Genomic DNA, 18,275 nt, shown 5'->3' on the forward strand with positions numbered 1-18,275 from the left:
ATTGTAACTAGCACCTTTCCCCGCCCTACAGGCCTAACTCCTGACCTGATGTTTACAGTGGGGGAGGCATGGGTCACCACCACAGCCTTGCTAAAGGACATGTCTGGCCACTGCTGAGGGACATGACTGCTCAATGATGAAGGACATGTATGGCCACTGCCCACCATTGTTGCCAGATTGGTTAGGATGCCCGTCTGCGGGTAAAAACGGGTTAAAAAAGGACATTTAGGCAGGTTTTTCTGCAGATTTGTGGCCATAGAAATCAATAAAAAATGGGTGGGATTTAGTGCTTCCAGCCATTTTTTTGGGCTCAGTCTCATCTGGCAACCCTGCTGCCCACTCAGTGTTCTGCCTGCTTGGCAGTGATGTAGCTCACAGCAGGAACTAATCTCACAGGAAAGGACGCTATGGGAAAACGGACAAACGTTACAGAGGTGATATTGTCAGGAGAGAGAGAGAGAGAGAGAGAGAGAGAGAGAGAGAGAGAGAGAGAGAGAGAGAGAGAGAGAGAGAACATACACTCAGCTACACTCCCCATATTAATTCTACAATTAGTTGCAATTTAATTCAACACTTAAGCCTATGATAACCACCTCTGTCTAACAAAAAACTAGGCATTTTGATCCAAATTGCCCAGTTTGCTTGTAAGCAATACCATCCTTCATTTACTGCCCTAGGAAAATATATACATTTCCCGGGATGGACTATTAAATCTGGGACAATCAGGTAAAACAACATCAGAGAGAGCCAGTGACAGCTCAGGATAGTGGCAGAGTGACTATTTACGGAAATCTTTCTTTGTGTTTCAGTACGCAGTTGGCCTGTGTCAAACTCAAATTGACTGAGGGCCAAAATCAAAATCTGGAATGAAGTCGGGCAAGATATAGGCCTATTTAAAAAATAGACTAACACTGTGCGTGCATCTGCCTGCACATAGCCTAGGCCTACTGTGTTGCATATGAGTGTGAGCTGATTCATTAGCCTGGGCCCAATCATATTCCTGTGACACCAAATGTCAACTATCATACACATTTGAAATGATCTCACGGGCCGAATAAAATTACTTGACTGCAGTTAGGCGCTCAGTGTGATGTTGGATCGGTGTCAGTCCAATGGTCTAAATGAGGTCAGTTTGTAATTCTGTATCTATAATCACATTATTATACATGCATTGCAAAATAATACAACTGTTATTAGTAACTTAAAAAACGTGCAGAATTTCCAGTGACTCATCATTTTTAATATTATAACATGCAATGCATCCTAATGCCTTCCTAGTGACGCAACACTTTTAGCGTTGCAACTAATCAGGTCAAGAGCAAGTACTTTCTGAGTTCCTGAAAATATGGGAACTCCTCCCACTTTGTTGGTATTTAAACAAGCAAACCAAGGGAGGCGGGTCAGCCATGCCGTTAAGGAAATTTGGGAAAATAATTGTTATGCTCTTGGTCAGACCAAGTCTCGAAGAGATTTGAACGTCGATGATAATCAGGCTATCCTAATGTAACAAAAAAGCAGCAACAAGCCAACAAAATAAATGGAGGCTGTGAGGTTGCCACTAAATATTTAAGACAGGTTGATAGGTGCTTCGTTCTTCTTCTTCTTCTTCTTCATTAGTGTTTCACCAGGACATAGGTTGTCCTTTGTAGTTCAGGAAGGCTCCGTTGTGCTCCTCTGTCAGCTTCTCAATGACGCCCAGCATGCCACTCACACTCTCAGCAGCCTCTATCTTCCCCTTGTGGACGATAAAGGAAACGCAGTCAGAACCTTGCATGCAATTATGTTTTAATACTGTATATCAGTGGCGTCAAATTAATTTTCCTCAAGGGCCAAATTATGTTGCACAAATCAGGCTGAGAGCCAAACAAATCGCCTGGCTGTGTGGTCACAGATAACACGCATCCATGTTTTCATTTTTTCCAACCTAATGGTGGGCCAAATGCAGCGGCGTAACAACTCGGTCACGGGCCCCGGTGCGAGTATCCAGCACGGGCCCCCGGAGGTTGTGCTAATTTTAGGATATTTTATCTAGCCATTACGGGTGAAAGGGTGGGCTATTTTCTTTGCAATTGCAACAGCATTGTGAATGCTGCAACGATGTGCATATTTACTGTACATCATAGAGTATTTAAGTTATCTGTGCCAAAACAAACGCAAAGAAAGGCTTTCGGAATATGTGTCTAGAGAGACCGGTTGAGACAGGGACAGGGGGCTGCGTGTGTGCTTGCAAGCGCACGGTGCCTGCTGACAGCAGGCTACACAGACGAGGGAGTCAACCATGCTGATCTTAAGCACCCCAGTTTAAACTTCATCAAAAAAATAACACTAAGGACTTAAAAGATAGATGGCACAATCAACAGAATATGCCTTCATAATGATTTCAATATTCCACTACCCCACATACACAAGGTGCCATTGCAAAGTAGTTTTGCGTCCTTTGGCATCATCAAATAACGGCACCATATGCAACGCTGGTTATGGGAGACGGTCCCGGCTACCAAAAACATGGGAAAAAAGATGGAGACGGTGCATGGGTGGATACCAAGGAGTGAATACACAACATCCAAGACAACCATGACAACACATTGGTGACAGCCCACCAGTAAAACATACGCAGATAGAGCTCTACACACGCACACAGAATCGTCCACTTATTTAGATTTCTTTCTCCCCTCCCCTAGCTGACAACTCCAGAGTCCACTTCGTAACATAGCCAAGCTAACAGAAGAACTTAACTTATATAATGCTAACAGGAGAAACGCTAGATGATAAAATCAACATGGAGTGGAGGTGCTGTTAGCAAGTCAGCACAACTAGTTGTCAATTGGAGAACACACAACCATGTTACAACGCTGGGAATAACTACAGCAATACCGCTGTCACAGATTACAAACTAGAATGGACACCGTTAAAAATGTGCCTCGTCTCTTTCGTTTAGCCAGACCCTGCCGAACCCAGACTACTGGACTAGAAATGTGACAACAATTGGAAAATACCTGAAGGAGATGAGTGATATGAAATCAATATAATGTCACGGCGGACATAGGGAAACCTGTCCTTACCTTCTTCGTAGCGTCTTTGAAATCTTCTCAGATAATATCCAAGGAGGTCTAATATCCATAGGATGTTCTTGCTAGCCAGTAGCCATCTCTATTCTTGGCGAATGAAGTGACTAAACTCATTTTATATTCCGCCTTCAAGCCAACAACGCATAGCCTACTACTACAACATGGATAAGATGAGAACAAAAGAGTCCACGTTCGACTGACCAGCATGCATTTAATTTGGTAAGGGAATCAATCATGTGGTAATTCCAAACAGAACGTTACCACTGGCGACTCGCGCTCCCTGTTTACATACAGCCAATGATAGTGTATGAAAATATATATCCCACAATCCCTGGCCGCAATGTAAAAAATAAAATGCACACATATAGCGTTCATGTGTTACCTTTATTGCTATTTGAAACATTTGTCTGAACAATTTCACTGCCCATGTAATGACCTGTAGCAATAACTAAAAGTGTCAATTTGCAATTTATTTAATGCTGTAAATCCCCACCGTCTTGTGGGAGTCTGACACGGTCTATAAATAGTGTCTGGACGTTAGGTCAATGTAGCGCGTAGGATACAATACCTATCCATATTTTAACTCGTAACCAACGGTTATAGAGCTATATGGGGGGGCCCGCGATCCACTTCGGAGGACCCGTTCGCGGGCCCCCCAGTGGTCGCGGGCCCCGGTGCGGCTGCACCGGCTGCACCGCCTATAGTTACGCGCCTGGCCAAATGCTTGCCATGCCCGGGCCGGATTTGGCTCACGTGCCGCCATTTGGAGACCACTGCTGTATACAGTACAAGCTCTCAGAGTCTTGCATGCCATTATATTGTGTATATTATATACTGTGTTATTATTGTAACTAAGTGTATGTTTTACTACCGTAAATGTCTTCCTTAATTGCTTCTAAATGTTCTTTGTGATCCTTTGCCAGAATTCTGCAGGGGTAATTTTCTTTTACCTACAGCATTTTGGTTGGCATGTGTGCTACAGACATGACCTGACTGCTGACACAGTATCGCCTGATTGTACTCCCGTCAGCCTCCCATGCCATTGGCCTGTGGTTGTGAGTCCGGTGCATACCCCTCCCCATGTCAGTGGCCTGCTGTTAAAGAGATCTCAGTTTTCGATAACTCCTATCAGTCACCCCAGACGCATCCCCCTTCAACATAACACCCTCCCATATTAGTGTTATGGAGAGGGACCAGTTTGGGAGAGGGAGAGGGAGTTTGCAGCGGTACTCACGTCAGGTCCACCCATGTCTGTGCGCACCCATCCGGGGTGCAGGAGAGTGAAGAGGATCCCGTCCCCCTTGAATTCCTCCGCGTTACACACTGTCATCATGTTCAGAGCTGCCTGAGAGGAGAGACGAGAGAGAGAGAGAGAGAGAGAGAGAGAGAGAGAGAGAGAGAAAGAAGAGAGAGAGAGAGAGAGAGAGAGAGAGAGAGAGAGAGAGAGAGAGAGAGAGAATGTGTGAGTGACTGAGTGTGAAAGATCAATGTTTCATCTCGAAGGAGCTTGAAGGACAGGTGTGATGAAATAATTTGCGGCGCACGCATGCAGCATCCAGTTGAGTCAATTCAATTCAATTCAATTCAATTCAATTCAGTTTAGGACCATGTACAATTAAAACATAAATGTTTCCATTTCATGCACTAACTGTACCAGTTAGCCTTAGGCTAATTTGCATCTGTAGGCCCTGCCATTAAGATAAAATAAGATACAATAGAATAATAAAGTAAAGCAATCAAAAAAAATATGAAAATACACACAACAAAAAAACCCATATCACTCATGCATGCCCTCTGCATCCCATCCACCCACACACCCACCCAAACAATATATATATTAAAAAAAACATGGTTTATCACATCTCTCTCTCCCAGTCATTTCCTGTCTACTCTCACATATTCCTGTAATAGTAAAGGCCAAAAAGATCCCCAAAAATACTTAAAGGGACACTGTGCAGGAAATGGTCAAAAAAGGTACTGCAGCTATGCTGCTCATTGAAACTGGGCTGCCTATTGCCAAATTTGATCTTTACATGAGAGTTTACTAAGTAATTAACAAATATTTTCTAGTATGGTCCAAGTAGAGTCATTTTTGCAGCTAAAAATGGCTATTTTTTGAAATTCACAATGGCGGACCATGGAGAAGATCCTCCTTTTCATGTATGAAAAGAGCAAATTTTCCAGTCATAATGAATACTTAGAATTTGACAGTGGTGGTAAGTATTCATGAAAAAGGTAACATTAGTGAATAGGCAGCATGAATTCTGGAAATAAACAACTAAAAATCTCACACAGTGTCCCTTTAAAAAAATAAAATTATTTATCTTCAGCTGAACTTCAGGTGGATTTGAGCATTGGAGATTCCATAAGAGTAGCTTCACATGCAGGTAGCACAACAAGCCACGAGGATGAGGGAGAAAGCAACTTAATCAATAAGTGGCGATAGCACACTTGTAAGGTGGTGGAGATAATAATAATCTGATAACAATAGCCTGGAGGGGGGCAACAATAGTCACCAACTCTTGGACAGCTAACTGTCAGTAGGCACCTCGTTACCAGTAGGCCTAGTACCACCTTATCAGATCGCGTGAGGGATTAAAGAAGATGAAGTGCGCCGCGCTGGGGCTTACATTCTGTATACAGTAGCACGGCACACTCGCACGATGATGTTTTGACACACTATTTCCCAATGTCAAGTGTTCTAGTGTAACGGAGGCTAACTAGCAGAGTTGGCGTGGAACGTTAGTAAACCTCCCTCCCAAAGCCTTATACAGTGTTGATGCCGTTGGACTGGGAGACTGGTCTCTTGGTCCAGCGGTATCGTACTGTGCCTCCCATTGCCAGACCGTTGTAGTTGAGGAGGTTGCAGGTTTGATCCTCGAGGGGGATGAACAGGTGCAAGATGACCTCCGTCACACTAGCCTTGGTAGTGTGTGAAACGCCTAGTGATTGGATACTCCGTGGAGCTTACCAAAGAGTTTCCAATCACTATGCGTTTCACGCACTACCAAGGCAAGAACACTTGACATTAGGAAATGGTCAGAGTGTAGGCCTACCTCAGAACTCGCACATGCACGGATTATATTCCAGCCCTTTGGGATAGGCATCTGGCAACCTTTCTTGAGTGAAACAGAACAGCACATCAGGTACCTTGCTAACGCGATAAGGGAGACCGACGAAAGGGAAGAGGCCGTATGTGGCGGGTACTTGCTCGATGCATCCCATCATCCCAGAAATGTTGATGACCGCAGCTCTCCTACAGGACATGCTGGATTCACTGCTCTTCTTGACCGCCATCTGAAGCAACGGCAGGAACTCCTGGTGAGAGAGAGAGAGGCAGAGAAAGAGAGACAGAGAGAGAGAGAGAGTTAATACTATAAAATATTTAGACTGGAACTCCTGTTAACTCTAAGGAAATGAGAGGGGGGGGCAGGACCATGGCGATAGGTAATAAAGTGAGTTTGTAGGCTATTGGAGGGGCACACAGTTGAATCAGCAATGAAGCAATGTCAAACAAGTCCGACAGGCAGACAAATATGCGTCCACTTGTTCCTTATCACGATCCCGTAGTAGAAGAAAAGCACAAATATGAAGAGAGAGTAACGCGAAAAATGGTGGTGAAGATCGTGTTTTGGACTATTTTAAGAATGTGTTTCAGACGGACAGTCTGACGGACAGAACCTCTTATAGAGATGCTAGGACACATCTAAAAAGCGCAACCAGCATCAAGAACATGCCACAATCATTACTGCAAGTACAGTATGTAGGCCTACAGTAGGCCTACTGGTGCTAGCACCTTTAAAGCTGCATGTGTCACGAGCCTTGGCTGCGTTTCTGTCAGGAAAATTAGACTATTTTGTGTACAATTACCAATAAACAGACACGGACAAAAAAAGTAAGATTTTAAACTTTGGACATAGGGAGAGAGACAGCAAGCTCTGTCTCATAGCAAACCGATCTTGACTCTCACTTGGTCTAGCAACTTAGTCCTCTCCCCCCACTGGGCTGCTCTGACCACAACCTCATACATCTGAAGCCTGTGTACAAGCCAAGGGCAGTCATGGATAAGCGGTTAGGGCGTCAGAGTTGTAGCCCAAAGGTTGCCGGTTCGACTCCCGACCCGCCAGGTTGGTGGGGGGAAGTAATCAACCAGTGCTCTCCCCCATCCTCCTCCATGACTGAGATACCTTGAGCATGGTACCGTCCCGCCGCACTGCTCCCTAGTGGCGTCACTGAGGGCTTCCCCCTTACACTGGTGAGTCATAAATGCAATTTCATTGTGTGCAGTGTTCACTTGGGTGCTGTGGAGTGCTGTGTCACAATGACAATACGAGTTGGAGTTTCCCAATGGGCTTTCACTTTCAAAAGTACAAAGTCTACCCATCACCACTGTCAGGATGTGGATACCAGAAGCAGAGGAGGTATTGAGAGTCTGCTTTGGGTCAACTGACTGGAGTGTAGCAAGACCATGGAAACCTGGAAGAGATCACAGAATACACAACTGACTACCTCAAATTCTTTAGGGATGTTGCAGTACCCACCAAGACTGTGTGCTGCTACCCGTCCCTAACCATTAACCCTGGGTGACACGAGATGTGAAAGAGCTGCTGGACAGAAAGGAAAAGGCCTTTAGAAATGGCAACACAGTAGAGCTCAAACATGTGCAGAAGGATCTCAAGAAAAGACTGAAGGAGGCCAAGGATGCATATGGCAGGAAGGTGGAGAAGAAGATGGACAACAATCCAAAAGAACTGTGGCAGGGCCTAAAAACAATGACCGGGTGTGGAGCCAAGAGTCGAGGAGCAGACGGCGACAAGAGCAGGGCAGACGATCTCAATAACTTCTATAATCACTTTAATTGTCCTGGTGGGTGAGGAGGTGGGGGATATTGTGAATGCTGGCAGCAATGGGACAGACAATAGGCCCATACGACTTGTGTTGCTGTCGACCAACATTGACGAAGCATGTGAGCGAGAACTTGTTGTCACGATGTGGGTGTTATTAAATACAGCGCATTTACAGTCGGCCACAAATATGAACGAGACGATGAGCTCGCACCGATTTGCTCTACTAACACACCACGTGTGAGGAGTGGGGGGACAGGCAGTGAGGAGGAGCTGAAGTGGGGACCTGCGCAAACTTGTGTAGAGGTGTGAGACAAGACCCATATACACACGTGAGTGAGTTGTTGACCAACCAGTTCATGGGCGCGTGACCTCGGAGGCAGTCCGCAGACGAGCGTTGAAGGGGATAAGCAACTGCAGAGGTTGCAAGATCTGACTGCAGCCGCATTCATCCCGCGATAGTTTGACACCATGTGACATGTCACCTAGTCAACGCAACGCAAATTTCAAAGTTTGACAGAAAATCTAACCGTCATGCAGCATTTTCATCCAGGGTGCATTCATTGCTGTCTACATGCGCATGTATGCGTTGACAACATCTCGATCGCACCTATTAATAACACCTCCAGCTCACCCTACACACCTACCACGGAAAACTTCACTCCACAGCACAGCACAGCACCCCCCTACTCCATTAGACTTTGACCCTGCCATGGGCTCTCCTACCACTCTCAGCAAACTCAGCAACCCCCCAGTGTCACAGCTGATCAGGTCAGAGGCACACTTAAGAGGCTCAAACTGAAGGCTTCTGGGCCTGATGGTGTCTGTGCCAAACTACTGAAAACCTGTGCTGAGGAGCTAGCTCTGCCACTACAATTCATTTTCAACAGAACCCTACACGAGGGGAAAGTAGCAACACAGTGGAAGACGTCCTGTCTCATCCCAGTTCCCAGAAAGCCACACCCCAAAGAACTGAATGATTTCAGACCAGTTGCCCTAACCTCTCATGTAGTGAAGACTTTTGAACGTGTGCTGCTCAACTTACTGAAGTCCCAGTTTCGCCATGCACTAGATCCCTTACAGTTTGCCTACCAGGAGAATGTGGGAGTTGAGGATGCTATCCTGTATCTGCTACACAGGGTGCATTCTCACCTGGACAAGAGAGACAGGGCTGTGAGAATCATGTTCTTTGATTTCTCAAGTGCCTTCAACACCATCCAGCCACTCATGCTGAGGGACATACTGCTGCAGATGGGAGTGGAAACAGGACTGGTGACCTGGATAACTGACTACCTTACTGGGATCCTGGCAAATGATACAGAAACCTGGCAAATGATACAGAAACCATTCATCATTTGCCAATCCTTCCCTGACTCTCTCACACACATGCATCAGTATCAAAAACCATTAACAGTGTATGTTAATGATTAAGTAATGGGAAATGATAGAGATAATGGTTAACAAATGTTTTACAAAGGCTTATCTAAGGTTTGAATAATGCTTAACAAATGCATAACTAATGCTTAACAAGGAGTAGGTATTATAAAGTGTTACCCGAAAGTCTTTTGTTCCCAGGGCCATCCAGCTCTTCAACACCAAACAGAAAGGTACAATGAAAGAGTGAGGCTATGTCTCAAACCACACACTTGTGTCAGTGCACTGACAGTCAGTGCACAGTGTACACAGTGTACTGAGGTCTTTTGTGCATAGTGTCGTGGAAAAATTTGAGCACTATGCACTGTGCCCTCGCTGGAAGTGACGGCTGAGCATGGCATTAGCTTGCCAAAATATGAGTTGGCTACTGTTTACAATGCACAGCGTCTGGTGCTTGTATTTCCATGTCCTTCACCCCAAAGGACAACAATCACACATACAATACTTTGGTTTGCATGAAAAGGTTGGTGTCCCATCAACATTACTTACAGAATTAGGAGACTGTTGACCAAACTCTTCTACTGAACTGACATTTCCTCCGTGTCATAGTCAACTTGGCCGCCGTTTAGTGCGTGCAGTGTCCATCATTCAAGCACTGCATTTGTCCGCCATTGTTAGGGGATCATCCTGGCACTTTCAGCGCACTGGCTCAACTGAAATTTTCAGCATGAGCGCCCTAGGCACTTAAAATCAGTGTCCAAAGTGCACAAGTGCGTGATTTGAGACACAGCCATTGTCATTGGTGACTGGACTGCATAAAAAACTCCCCCACACGTGCACACTCAATCTGTAGCCCCTGATTCTTTTTCTCTATGGAGCAGCTACACTTCATCCCACCCCACACCATGGCACAAGTGCCCTGCCCTGCACTACCTCAGGCACTTTAAGGGTTGCCCAAGGGCCAATTTACACTGATTTGTGTCTATATCATATCAATCGCAAATGCACTGTTCATTTAGCTACACTAAAATACTGAAAAATGAGTACACGTGGGGAATGATTTGAAGATTCCAGAGCCCACGTATTCACTCCAGCACAGATCTGATCTAACGCTTGGTATCCGAAGAAACGCGGACCTGCCGCCCCCCTCTGAACAGTCACTTAACTTATAAAATACTTCATATTTTCTAATCACATAAATATCATTAACGGACTGTTGACAGAGAAAGAGAGTGTGCACCAATGCATGTTTGTGCCTATGCCTCCCTGGCAGGGAAGGGAGAGGGAAAGTTTAGGCAAAGGACGCGCTCAACTTCATGGAAAAACATCTTTGGGTGCGCGATAAAATAGACGCAGTTTGTGAGTGCGGATTTTTCTTCCTTAAGGGAGAGGGAAAGGGCATCAGAGTTTACTACATTGAGCTATGAAAAAATATATAAACTGACATGCTTTAAAATGTGCATTAATTGTAAAGTGGGCGATATTTCGTTCATGTGACGGTAATTTCGCTACCAGTTTGCACTACCAGGACATCCTGCCACTTGTGAACCACGTTCTCGGCATGATATTGCGTTCTTGTTAAGCTCATCTTGTCATTGAAATACCATTGACAGACTATCAACAAAGAAAGGGAGAGAACGCGTGTGAGTGTGAGTGTTTTTTGCTGACATAACACAGGACAATAACCCACTACACCCCAGCTCAGCTACCTCACCTCACCCCCTGGAATAGCTGCCTTGAACTACTTTGCTTTTGCATGTTTACTCTTATTGAACTGAGGGACTTCTTGCACGGGCAATACTAATTTGGCTTTATATGTCCACTGAACATGTTTATTTTTACTTCTGTGAGTATGTGTGTATGCATCATGATACCTACCACGGCCTTGGACCTACCACCTACTCAAGAGTGTGCTATACTTTTACTGTAATGTATAATTATGTGTATAAGGTCTTTGTGTATGTTTTGAATTTGTGTATTTATGTAAGATGATATTCACCTTAATTTCCTTCTGGGTTAATAAAAGTACTCTACTCTACTCTACTCTACTCTACAAAAGCAGAACACAACGCTTCCTATTTCTAACATGTTTCTAACATGGGATAGTGCATACAGTTACCCTAACCCTAAACCCCTGACCCTAACCCTACGCCTACGGTATGTCGGATGTCGGAATAGCGGTATGTCTGAATAGAGTAAGTATGAGGTATATCACGTCACTAAAAGTGAATACATAGGCCTACACAATAATTTTATAGGCCTAGCCTACATACAATATTTTTTTTCTCACATACGCAAATAAAATGTTTGTGCAAAGTGCATGTGCAAGGTAACATAGTGTATGTATAAACTTTTAGTGAGGATGTGAGACCTATTTCTCCTATATTGCAAATGGGGCACCTCATACTTTAAGGACCAGTTCCGTCAACTTCAACATGCAGTTGTAATGCTCACAGTACCCTGGACTTGTCAGTAGGCCTACCTCCGTTTTTTCCCCTTCTTCTTCAGCCTTTTCCGAGATCTTGGTCATTGGGCAGGGCTTTGTTTACATTTATTGCCAAAAACATCCGAAAGGATTTAAAAAAAAATGTAAACAAACGCTTCCCCCATTAGAATAGCTCATATCTCGGAAAGGGCATCACCGGGTACTGACAAATCAAGGGTAGCGTGAGCAATACAACAGCATATTGAAATTGACTGAACTGGTCCTTTAACTACTTAAGACTTTTTGGGAGACGCAGCCCTGTTTGTATCCAAAATAAGACTGTATAAAGTGCCCTTGACTAAGGTACCTCAATCCTCAGATTATAATGTACACCCTGTACCTACAGTATAGCACTTTAACCCTTGTGTTGTGTTCATAAGCTGCATACACCTGTAGTGTTCGGGTCAGTTTTGACCCGTGATATTAAAACTCAGCCACAAAATACCTAAAAACACTAGTTCTCATCAAATATTGTTTTTCCTCTCATAGCTAACTAGGTATGTATTCATATCCATGGAAATACTACTTTATTTATTCATCTTTTTGACTTCACAGGTCTTTTATCTTACATTATGCAAATCGTTTTTGATGACCAAAACTATCAAAACCTGCATAAATTCACTATTAATACCTCCTAAAGTGATACAATTAGTGATTATGTTGTCCATGTATTACAGCTGATATGAGAGTACAACAACCCCCAAATTTCTTTTATTAGTTTTTCTCTAATATTGAAAAATATCATCAATAGTGACATTTGTGGTGTTTGGGTCCAAACCAACCCAACCCTCATGAACCCTCATTCCAAGAAAATAAAGGAAAGTGTGTTTTTTCACACTAAAACTTGACACAAAAATGACCCGAACTCAACAGAAGGGTTAAGCAGTGATGGGCAAAATGGACTCATTGGTTACACTCTATTACCATATAATGACTTGGCTTTTCCAGTCCACTTCAGCCAGGCTGGTTGAATGCTGGACAGGTAAAACAGGTAAAACAGGTAAAGCAAGATCATTTGGAATACGGTAAGTGGCACTGGATTGGAACTAATGAATCCATTTAGCCTGTCACTGACTTCAGGCTTTAGTTAAAAGTGTCTGCCAGTGCAGTGTAATGTAATGTAGGTTATACCTTTGTCATCCTCATGGGTCCCATGACGTTTACGTTGAAGGTGTTCTCCATCTCTGAGGGAACGCTTTCCTTCATGTTGCTGTAGTACATCATGGCTGCGTTGTTGACCAGCAGGTTCAGTCCATCGCCCCCCACGATGGAGCTCACCTGCTTGGCCGCCTCCAGCACGCTGGCATTGTCTCCAACATCTGTAAGCCACATGCAGCATCGCCTGCGGTGAACAAGTCAATTTTGGCACCTATGGGTGCCATTTTAACTTTGTTTTGACCTATTTTCTTTGTCTATGCCCGGACCTTTATTTCTGACAGGACAGTGGAGGACAGACAGACAATGAGTGGACAGAGAGAGATGGGAAAGGCGTAGTAACCCAGTGCCCTACCGTCAGGCCATGTGTTTTGTAAACAGATTTGTTTTTTTAAATTAAAGGTTTTTTAAAATATTTCCCCCAAATCTCAGAGTGCCTCTGCTTTTTCCTTCCTTTTTGGAAGTCAACTGTCTTTCCTGTGCTCTTTGCCAGAGGTGACTCAAGGGACACTGTTTTTTGCTAGTTATAAACATCATCCCAAGCTGTTGCAGTATTTCATTTCTTATGGACAAAACACTGCATTCAATGCACTAATATTGCAGTAAAAAAGGGATGGTTTCAGGTACGTGAAAGCACCACCAAATGCTCAGAGGAATGTAGGCCCTGATTACTCAATTACTCATTTAACCTGGTAAATACTCACAGTGCTTTACTAGAGGCCATGTGTTACGTCATAGAAGCAGAGTAGTACCAGGGCTCTAAATTAACACCAGCCAACCACCCAAATACTGGTGAAATTTCAGTTTGTTAGTAGAAAAGACCAACTTACAGGCCCCTCTGTCCCAGTGGTGAGTGTCTGTTTGGCTAGTAAGATTGACATCTACCAGCCATTTTGGCTGGTGATGAAAAAAGTGAATTTGGAGCCCTGAGTAATACTAAGGGAATGTCTATTCAATGACTATTACAACGTGCCCCAGATGGTACGGCGTGCATTATGGGGCTACTGTAATATCTATGGGTTTTTTTTTTGTTTTTCTTACCAAGGCGAATGATGTGGATGACTCCAGAGTGCTTCTTTGACAACTTCTCCAAACCCTGCACACACACAAAGGAAAGAATGTGAATCGTCACATACTGTATGTAGAGGTTGGCAGATTTCCCTTCAAGACAGAAAGAAAGAAAGAAAGAAAGAAAGAAAGAAAGAAAGAAAGAAAGAAAAAGAATACAATAGAAAACAAAAACATCTTACAGATATTGTTGGATTCCAGCTATTCTACTCAAAATCCTGAATATCAGTTTATAAACCATCCTTAAGACTTACTATGTGTTAACTGGAATCCTGTGTGTTTTTAAAAAAGAGTTGGAGAACGCGGTGTCCAATTCTCGAATTAAGCCGGTTTATTTATCCAATATATCAAAAATACAAGTTCAGGTTAAATGATTAAAGCATTGCCAGAGTTCTGTAGCATCCATCTTACCTTAACCACCAACAGATCAGAACTGACTATCTTTCCCTGTGTTCTTGCTTAAAACGGTTTTCTTGGGTGTGCATGAGTGATGTTTACTTGGTGGGGTCTGGTTCTTGGTCCATCTTCCTGGTTAACGTTTACACATACTAAGGTGATGCCCAAACCTCTCAGACCAATTGAGTATTCACAATGTAGACCTTGACAGCTCCTTGTGACCTTTCTGACCTTTGAGGTGGTCAGTGTGGGGGTAGGGAACTCTGGACACACTCTAGCACACAGATAAGAACACACTCTCTTCTCTCACACACTCGATGCATTACATTTCTCTTAAATTCATATCGTGTTTAAGACCATACTCCTTAGTCCAATACAAAGTATTCTGTTTCCCGAATAATACTTCTAAAATATTTTGACTATTACACATACATATTCAGTGAAATTATTTACTAGTAAAATATTTTCAATTGAGTAATTAATTACGTCATTAAATTGATTTCAATGCTAAATTATGACTCATATATCAACAACATCAATTTATTTGCAGCTTTGTGCGCAGCTCTCCCTTCAAGAAAGAAAGAAAGAAAGAAAGAAAGACAGAAAGAGGGAAAGAAAAGAATACAATAGAAAACAAAAACACCTGACTAATATCAATTTAGCAAGCAGTTTTGTGTGCACCTTTTCCTCCAAGAAAGAAAGAAAGAAAGAAAGAAAGAAACAAAGAAAGATAGTAGGGGCCTAACTGAATGAGCTGCCTTCTCACCTCTGCCTTACTGGGGTCCCGACAGCCGGCGAAGATCCTGCGTCCAGGACATGGCTTCTCGGCCAGCTGTTTAATAATCTCCAGCCCCAGGCCACGGTTGGCCCCAGTGACCAGGATGTTGCAAGTCTTTCCTGCCATGTTGTGGTCGTTCACTATTAGGACAATCAGCAGTGCAGGCACTTGCACATCTATCCAGGCTCACCAACTACTGTCTGCTCTGGTCTTGATCGAACAGGTGTTCTAGGGAAATGTACCCAGGCTCCGCCCTCACAGTGACACCTTCGACTCAGCTACACTCAGAAATGAAAGTCATGATAATCAGGCAAGGGGAAACTAATCCTACATGTAATTTCATCCTACAAAGCCCCACTGCGCATGCACAGAGCATGAAACGTCATTTTATGTCATTTACCGGAATTTTGTCCTACATCAGCTGTGTGCAGTAGTGGACAAACGGGTTAAACAAGTATTTCTTTGTTACCTCCCAACATTTCGCTTTCGGTTTTGGCATTCCTACAAGAGCAATTGAATGAAGGCAAAGCCTTCTCTACCCTCAAGCTTTACCTGGCCACGATTTCTGCATGCCATGTGGGGCTCGGTACTAATGGTGCGTTCCCCAGGATTGGGAGATGGGATGTTTCTGACCTCCTACTTGCTGAACTGCATTTGGAACGCCAGTTGAAGCGGAATGTTCAAGTCACGAGCTGGGGCAAAAGCCAAGCAAACCGACTTTGCTTCCGATTGACAATCGTGATGTCATCACAGCAATGGCAGCGCACAGTATTAGGAATAGTTTATGTTGCACATTACTCAGCAATCACCATTCTATGGACAAATAGAGTTGATTTGGACAGGTTAACAGTTGCAAAACCGCCCATGAACCTTTCTAAAGCTGGGCTTACACTGTGCGACTTTTGCCCCAATTTTGCCCGGATTTGGCACTCGCACGACTTTTTGAGAGTCGGGCCGATTTCTTGCTCAATCGCAGGTCAATCGTGAGTCTCGCATCGTGCAGTGTACATGGGGTAACGACAAGCGATTTCGCCTCACGATCGTGCAATCGCAGGGTCGCAAGAAAATCAAAACGGTTTGAAATTCTGGTCGTGGCTCGTGCGTAAATCGCACAGTTAAAGCAGTGCTACGACCCGAATTGACACTTCACATGCACAAATGAATAGGGCCGTGCGATTCGCTGTTGAGCGCGACCTCATCTCCACCTCAGGTGCGCATGTTCCCTCCTCTGCAGACCGGGGAAACATGCCTGTCGCGTCGTATGGTGGAAGCATTTCGCTCGCACCCGACTGTCGGCTCGTGTAGTGTGAGGACGTGCGTCGTGAGTTGTGAACTTTTAAACTGTGAAATTCCGTCGTGCAGTGTGAGCAGAAGCTTAAGACCCACGAGTGAAAATATCGCACAGTGTATGCCCGGCTTAAGGTGTAGGCCTAGTTATTGGCATGGCCTCTTTCAAAGATGAAATGCGGCTACATGTGGATAGAACGCATGGTGTTGTTTACACCTCATTGTTTACATTGCTGACATCTTAGAGAAGTGGATATGTATTTTTGTCCCTCCATGTTTGTAGTTTGGTTGGCTTGCAGGTTGGAACGCTTTCAAGTGGGAGGTAGCTGCCTTCTGATTGCCTACTAGGAAGCTCCTACCTCTGGGGAATGCACCATAACACTCTGGGATGTCACTCACCGGTGTGTCGCTTCAAGAAAGGCATGTCAAGCCTTTCGCGCTCCTCCTGTCTGCAGTGCAGCAGCACAAGCACAACCTGTGCCCTGTGTGCGCATTATGCATTTACATGGATAGGACTCACTCTTTCAGAAAGACTAAGCAGCTGTTTGTGTGCTTTGCTAACCCCTCCAAAGGGCTTGCATTGTCTAAACAGAGGCTATCTAAATGGCTGGTTCAAGCCATTATACATGCTTATGAGTTAAGGATGTGAAAACCGTGCACGTAGAGTGCGCCCTTCCACCCCCTACTCAGGTCAGGGCGCACTCTACGCACACGGTTTTCACATCCTGGGCCCTCTTCAGAGGTGCCGCCTTTTTCGGAGGTGTGCTGGCTAGGCTGGGCCAGCCCCTGGGGGGGGGGGGCAAGTGCCATTCCGACATACCGCTATTCCGACATCCAACTGTACCGATATGCCGCTATTCTGACACGTCGCAATTCCGACACCTTCATCCCTACCGCATAATTTCTTTGTAGGCTCCCATGGAGATGGTGAACTGATTCTTACACAAAAGAACAATAGGACATAAATATGTAACCGTTTCTTTGAGTGAGATGAGGGAGCCATTTCTCTACTGCACCCTTCTTGCTTCATCCGAAGAGAGTGTGACTTGAAAATGAGGGAAAACGCCTGAGCGATGGAGTTTTGGCAAATGGCGTCCCGCCCCATCGCAACTGGCCCAATCAGGATAGGTTTTATATTGTCTTCGTCAGGTCGACAGCCAATGAGCGTCTAGCCATAGAGATGGCTCCCTCATCGTACTCAAAGAACCGGGGACATGTTCATGTCCTATTGTTTTTATGCTATGGTTTGGCTAATTTGGTTATAGGGTTGTGCATCTGTGTGAAAAAGCAGTCAAAGTTACAAAAATTGTAAATGGGCAAGAAACTGTACATGGGCATGGGTTAGTTTACAGCTTTATTCTTTCTTTCTTTCTTTCTTTCTTTTTCTTCCCCCCCCCATCTTATCCTAATAGTTATTGCTGTGTTGTAAGGTGTCTGTTGTAGGGCTGAAGGAAAAAATGCAGTGTTGTCGGGTACTTATAGGCCTAGGTCAAGCTTAGCGTGAGCAATGCAAGTGCATACTATCTTTAAACTGCCCAGAAAATCAGACAGAACACATCAGTAAATCAATGGTCTAAATGAAGTCAGATTGTAATTCTGTATCTATAATCATGTTATAATGCATTTCAAAATAATACTACTTGAAAGAATTGCTTGAAGAAGGTCATAGACCGAAATGTCGCAAGTAAAAAAATATGCAAATGTGAACAGGCAGCGGGAGCTTTTATGTCTCAATGTTTGTGACCCAGTGGTTCCACTCCTATGCACCTGGCAAAAGGAGGTGTGCAAGAATTCTAAAAATACTAAAAAAACGTGCAGAA

The 18,275-nt window shown here is 44.2% G+C and overlaps 1 protein-coding gene across 1 annotated transcript; it reads right to left on the reverse strand.

Moving 5' to 3' along the window:
• Positions 1–968: 968 nt before the first annotated feature.
• LOC134466090 (C-signal-like) lies at positions 969–15,480 on the reverse strand. The gene is made up of 6 exons (XM_063219989.1): positions 15,157–15,480; positions 13,968–14,022; positions 12,903–13,090; positions 6,219–6,386; positions 4,303–4,413; positions 969–1,735 (listed from the first exon to the last, which is right to left on the reverse strand). The coding sequence occupies exons 1-6, from the start codon at positions 15,292–15,294 to the stop codon at positions 1,622–1,624; spliced, it is 774 nt and encodes a 257-aa protein (XP_063076059.1). The 5' UTR covers positions 15,295–15,480; the 3' UTR covers positions 969–1,621.
• Between the last annotated feature and the right edge of the window lie 2,795 nt (positions 15,481–18,275).

The sequence above is a fragment of the Engraulis encrasicolus genome, chromosome 2, assembly GCF_034702125.1.
Source record: "Engraulis encrasicolus isolate BLACKSEA-1 chromosome 2, IST_EnEncr_1.0, whole genome shotgun sequence".
In the NCBI taxonomy this organism is placed as follows: Eukaryota; Metazoa; Chordata; class Actinopteri; order Clupeiformes; family Engraulidae; genus Engraulis; species Engraulis encrasicolus.

Bases quoted from the DNA above. Each gene is read 5' to 3' on its own strand.
- LOC134466090 (XM_063219989.1), bottom strand. From the start codon at position 15,294: ATGGCAGGAAAGACTTGCAACATCCTGGTCACTGGGGCCAACCGTGGC. The intron at 14,023-15,156 runs GTGAGAAGGCAG...GTGTGTGTGCAG, and splicing joins GGGACCCCAGTAAGGCAGAG to GGTTTGGAGAAGTTGTCAAA. The intron at 6,387-12,902 runs GTATAACCTACA...CTCTCTCACCAG, and splicing joins GACCCATGAGGATGACAAAG to GAGTTCCTGCCGTTGCTTCA.